This window comes from Dendrobium catenatum, unplaced genomic scaffold, assembly GCF_001605985.2.
Source record: "Dendrobium catenatum unplaced genomic scaffold, ASM160598v2 fragScaff_scaffold_1720, whole genome shotgun sequence".
Lineage (NCBI taxonomy): Eukaryota > Viridiplantae > Streptophyta > Magnoliopsida > Asparagales > Orchidaceae > Dendrobium > Dendrobium catenatum.
Window position 1 is genome coordinate 1,015,463 of NW_021320182.1, and position 6,543 is coordinate 1,022,005.

Sequence of the window (6,543 nt, forward strand, 5' to 3'; positions counted from 1 at the left end):
TCCTTCCTCCTCTTTTATCTTCTTGAGCCAAAATATAGTTAAAATCTCCTCCAATCACAGAAGGGACCTTCCTATGAGATACCTCAGGAAGGTAACCCCACAAATCCCTCCTCTTGATTACATCCTTACTACCATAAATAGTGAAAATCATCCAAGTCCCCTTGTTTAACACTTCCAACTCTCCAACTACATAATGCTCCGAAGACTTTAAAATAGAGAAAGAAGCAAGATCCAATCTCCTCATCACCATAATGCCACCAGATAGTCCAGCTGATGGAAGAAGTTTTACAAATCTATTTTCATGGCTTATGTTTTGATGATTGACAAACACTATTTTTCTTGGACTGCTTGTTGCTTCTAACTTTTCAGGAATCGAAGATCGGACGAACAGACGAAGCCAGTTCAGGATTGCATAGGATTAGGGTTGAGTCAGTCTGTACTTTTGTTTTTCACTTCTTGAGTCTTCTTGTAATGGTCAAAGAGACTGATGCTAAGTAGCCCTGCACACACACACTTGAGAGACTTAGAATTTCTTTTTTTACTCATATCGGCTAGGACGATATTTACATCGTCCTGGACGATCAGGCTTAAAACAAAAAGTCTAAATAAGGATTCTTAATTAAGACAGCCATCATTAACATATCGGCCTGGACGATACGTGTATCGGCCAGGACGATAAGCTCAAAACAGAAAGAAATTGCCGCCATAGACAATTAAGGTATACTATATTTTTAAATTATCGGCCAGGACGATCATTGATCGGCCTGGACGAAATTCTCAAATTATGCCTTAATTGATCAGGAAATTAAGGGAGTAATTAAGGATGATTGATATGATCATATCGTCCTGGATGATCGCAAGATCGGCCAGGACGATCCATTAAAAAACCTTTAGTTACTTTTGGACGATAAATATTGGCCAGCTCGTATCCAGGGCGATGCTCAGGATGATTTTCCCCTAATTTGAACTGATCGTCCAGGCCGATATTAATATCGGCCTGGACGATCAAGCCAATTTTCAATCGTCCAGAAGTGCATCCAGGGCGATGCTCTGGCCGATCTTCTGGGATTTATTCTGATCGGCCAGACCGATGTCCATATCGGCCTGGACGATAAAGTCGGCAACTTGCAATTAATGAGCTCCTTTGAAGCTCTTCTATTTAAGAGCTCTTGTTCAACATTTTTTATAGACCTTTGGCTGCTGCCTTGACCTGAGAAGGCCTTGAGGAGAGAAAGAGGGAGTGGGAGAGAGAGAGGATCTTGTAAGGGGGAGCTTGTGAAAAGATTCACAAGGGTTGCTTCAAGGATCGCTCTGCTTCTTCTTCATCTAGAGTTTCTTGTCCGTGGAAGGGTCGGTAGAGGTAAGGAGTTAGCTTTTGGTTGTGGTTCTCTGCCAGCTTCAGGAAGAAGCAAAAGGAGATAGATTCTCTGCCTTGCCGGGGTGGCAAAAAGGAGGTTCATGTGAGGGCTTCTCCGCCTAGTCGTGGGGGCTAAAGGAGAGTCACGTTTTGTAGTGCAATACTTGGAGGGTGCCTCCAAGGAGTGGACGTAGGTCGAGTTGACCGAACCACTATAAATTTCTGTGTTCTTGTTTCTTGCTTCCGCACTTTTAATTCCGCATTTATTTTTGTGGTGTGATTTGAGTTTATGCGATTTTTATTCTTTGTGAAAAGAAATTTTAAAATACCAATTCACCCCCCCCCCTCCTGGTTAGCTTGGGCCAGTTCTATAGGGCTTAACATCCCTAGCGAACTTTCAAGAAGATAGAAATCCAAATCCACCCCCATCATTTTTTGAAAAGCCATTATATCAAAGGAAGACATTTTAGTCTCTACCAAACCAATAAAAAACACATTAAAATCTTTTACAAACTCTTTTAAGTAGAGAGAGGCCTCCTTTTTTTTAGCTCCTCTACAATTCCAGAATGCAATAGCATTCATTGATTAACCAAGGGGGGAGAGCTCCCAGCTCTTAATTTACCATTCCCATCTAATGTCCTGACCCGAGGTAATATTTTAACTGGCCCAAGCATTCTCAATTCTTTCGCTAGTTTAATATTAGCCCCTTCATTATTACCTCCAACCTCCTTTTTCTCTAACACCCCTATGCTCCCATTTTCTGACAACATATTGCTCTCCACAATAGTTTCATCTTCTAAATTGTATTTAGTACCCTTCATAGATTTGTTATTAATTTCCTCAAGAAATAGCTTCTCCTCCACACCCTCACTCAAAATTTGAAATTTATTGGCTAGAGTGATAGTAGAAGAAGTATGAGTTGATTTTAATACCTTGTCATCTCAAAGTTCTTTCACCGAATCATCAGACCGGTTGTTGCAGTCCAATAGTTTTACTAAGATTTCAATATAGATTTCTGCATCCAAAGTAATTTCACCTTCTTCTACCAAAAAATTATCTTCACTGATCTTTTCTACTGCATTGTTTACTACAAGCTCCATTCCTTTGTTCAACTTAACAGATAAATCAGTTTGAACAATGTCAGGTTTGCTTTGGATTTCTTAGCAAATAGCTTCTATACCGGCCTCACATTAGTCACAGCTTTGCTATACCTCTTATTTCTTTTGTAATTAACATGGACCAAAGTTCCATAACTGTCTTTAACCTCCATCTCTTGTGTTATCTTATTTTGGTTGTCTTGAACTTTTTTTATTGTAACTTCCACACTGTTTATCAACACCATACTAACCTTCTTACAATTTACTTTGTCTTGGCCAACCATACCACATTCATAACAAAAAGATGAAATTCGCTCATACTCTACTTTTTGAAAAAATCTTCCCGCCTTTCCTATCACCCAAACTCCCATGGGAAGAGGTTTATCAAGTTCCACTCGAACACAAACCCTTGCAAACTCCCTCCTACCCCATTGAAACATATTTCCATCCAACATCAATGGAACACCCACCATAGAAGCAATCATAGCCACGTTGTTTTCATCCCAACATTGTAGAGGAAATTGAGGTATTCTAATCCATATAGGTGAAGTAAGACCTTTCATTGAGGAAGGAAAGAATTTAGTCAACCACCATTCCTTTCCAACAATGTGACCATTCACAAACCATGGACTGCTCGAAATAACTCCTTCCATTGCATCCAATTTCTTGAATGACCACAAATACCAACCCATTCCTAAGGTTGTAAAATGAAATTGATGAAAAAGTGCCCATTGTCATCTCAACTCCCAAGCCACTAGATGAAATGGTATTTCTCTACCTAATACCTTTGTAACCAATGAGTTTTCAAGCCTCTTAGCATTCATTATTTCAGTAGCATCCTTTAATTTTACAGCTTTTACAACCTCAGTTAAAACAATATTCTCCCTATTGAAATTTTACTTGATATACGATTTTTTATTCCAAGGATTAACCATCCTACTAGCTTCCTCACTATTCTCTAACATATTCACATTCACCGGAACTACATTACACTCAATACTCACAACAGCCTTCTCCAAAGGAACCACCACCAACTTAACATTGTTATGAATATTTTTGTTAATTGAACTCAAGGAATTCACATTTATCACACTATAAATAATAGGGATTACATTTGAATTCCCAAATCTATTAATAAAAAGTTTCATACCCGATAAAGAAGCCTTAGGATCAAATGATTTTGGGGGAGAAAAACCAGTTGATTTCAAAACACGTTGAGTCTTGCCATCAACATTCAAAGAAATATGTTTACCCTTACCTTCAACATGTTTAACCTTCAAAGTTTAAAAAACTACATTTTTAGTAATGAATAGCTCACCTTTAGATCTACGCCTGCAAACATCATCAGCATCGCAATCAACTCTTGTCACTAGACGTCCTTGCTCATTCTTATTCAGCATAACCATTCAACCTGCAGATGTTGCTTTCACATTCAAAGGCAGTGATGTCCGGCGGATGTCCACCACAATGTCCAACAACCCTTTCAAATCATAAGAGGAAAAATTAGGAGTGTCGAAATTTGAAAAAAAAACTTTCTCTCTCTAATGGGAGCATCTCTCTAATAGTAGCTTCTCTCTCTAATAGGAATCTAAAGTTTTCATATTCTGTTAAAGGAGGAAAGTGATAGCCGTTCTATCACTTAGTAGTTTGTATTAGGCTTTTCTTTTTCTTTTTTAATGCTATTGGCAATTTTCAAAAAACAAAAAACACTATATTATATTTGTATATTTATTTTATTTATGAACTCTTCTTTTATATTCTTTTAAGAAAATGTAATGGAAAATATAAATGAATATTTTTAGATACCTAAAGAGCAAAATTAAGTTGAAAAGTGTCAAAAGTTATAAATTTTTTAATATATATATATATATATATATATATATATGTTTGTTTGTCTGTGTGTGTGTGTGTGTGTTCCAAAAGCAAATGATTCTTTTTTTGTTTGAATCACATCATATTTTAGATTTTTATAGAAGATCTAGATGTTAGAAATTTATAAGAATAATTAAACAATCACATCTAAATCTACAGTATATAGAAATAGAAATCTAGGCTTATTCTTTGTGGAACCTTGCCACTTTTACTTTACAACAGACCCCTACATGTTGGAAATTCTTGATTAATAAAAGTTTGTTTAGTATACTATTATTCATGCATTAGTTTATTATGCATATTATAAAGTCTTGATTAAAATTTCCTAAATTAAAATTCCTTGATTCCTAGGATAGATCCATATAATCTTATATACATCTGGTGATTAATTATGCTTAGGATTCTTTGATGGAATCATACTCAAGCTAAGTATAAGTCCAGATTTTATACTCCCCTCGGTCACTACACTTTCTTTTCCTATTTTTCCATTCAAAAATCCAAAATCTAAAGTCTCAATCTAAATTCTAAATCTAAATAAATGATTTATAATCTAAAGGTTATATATTAATATCTTGATAGCCTAAACCTTTATTTAAATTTATATGAATTTAAAAACTTTAGACTTTACTTTAATCACTGGTATTCTCCTTGAGGATTTAATTAACTATAAGGGTTTACCCTTACAAGAAGTCTAGAACCAAGAATTCAAATAAACCCTACCTTAGTTCCATTCTAAGATATGAAAAAAATTTGTGGATTAGACCAAGCTTTAAATATTAGTTGCTTTTTTTAATCAAAGTGATAAGTGAATATTCTTTTTATCCTTAGAGATGAATTGAATATTCCTTATTATATATGTTTATGAAAATAAATTCATTTAATTTAGTTTAATGGCTAGAATGATAAGTAAATATTCCTTTTATCCTTTCGGGTGAATTGAATATTCCTTATGATGTTTGGTTAAAAAAATGAATTCATTAAGTTTGTTTCAAGATTAAAATATTAAGTGAATATTCCTTTTATCCTTATGATGAATTTGATATTTCTTATACTACTTTTGATTATGAAAAAAATGAAAGTTTCCATTTTCTAATCAATATTAAAACATTAGTTTGTTCTTTGAGATGGTACAATATTAATCTATGCATATTTAATTAAATAAAGATTTTAAAATAAATTATAGGCAAACATAAAATTTATCTGCAATCTTATTGAATGATAGATAGGGTATTCTACAATAGTATAAAAATAAAAATGAAGTTTTATAAAATTTATCATTTCTATTACCAAGTACATCAATGAAAGCACCATATAACCTTGAAAGGCCTAAAAGATATTCTAAAAAGGTATTTGAATGCAAAAATAAATTTTTAAAACTATCATTTCTATAAGCAAATACTATAGCAAGAATATCAGACCACCTCAAAATGTGAACATTACATGTTATAAAGTTATCTAAATGCAAAAGTAAGTTTTAAAAAATTGTTTACATTTCTAGTGATTTTTCCCCTACCTCATAAAAATAAGATAGGGTTTAATTTTAATTTAGAATTATAGGTTTCTTGTAAAGGTAAGCCTTTATGGTTAATTACATTTTAAAACATGTCCTAAGAATAATCTTGATTAATGTAGTGGTAAATACTTTAATAGATTTAAAAAATTAAGCCAATGAGAAGAATTTTTGTATTTTTCAAAGGGGATTGGTTCAACATTGAAAAATATTTTTAGAGGCTAAAGAATAAAAGGTAGGGGGCACTAAATTCTATGGACTACCCAGAAGCACTAAATTCTATCCTATATTGGGCTTTAATATTTTAGAAGGAAATCTTATATTTGAGTTGACAATTTATTAGATAGATGGGATTATATTTTTAGAGTATGAGGACTGACTCAAATCCTAGATCGATGTTCAGCCATTATAGTGAAGTGGAGTTGAGCCTAGTCTAACGAAGTGCAAAGGTGAATAAATTATGTGGACTTTTATATATTGTCTAGAGTTAGAAAGCTAGTTGAACCACCAAATCACTTTAAAACCATGCTATTTGGAAAAATGAAAGACTCATAAGATGTTTATTATGTAGTTTTTAAAATATAAGGCCGATGTCTAAAAAAATTTGTTGTTACCCTGAACTTAAGAATGGTCATTATGCACCAATAAAAAATGTAATTAATTTTTTTATTTAATTTATTCTTAATACAATATATACAAATTCACTC

At 33.5% G+C, this 6,543-nt stretch overlaps 1 protein-coding gene across 1 annotated transcript; it reads right to left on the bottom strand.

The window, feature by feature from the left end:
• Positions 1 to 2,531: 2,531 nt before the first annotated feature.
• Positions 2,532 to 3,860, bottom strand: LOC110113924. The gene is made up of 3 exons (XM_020846644.1): positions 3,773 to 3,860; positions 3,605 to 3,712; positions 2,532 to 3,148 (listed from the first exon to the last, which is right to left on the bottom strand). Exons 1-3 carry the CDS (start codon positions 3,858 to 3,860, stop codon positions 2,532 to 2,534), a joined length of 813 nt encoding a protein of 270 aa, XP_020702303.1.
• Between the last annotated feature and the right edge of the window lie 2,683 nt (positions 3,861 to 6,543).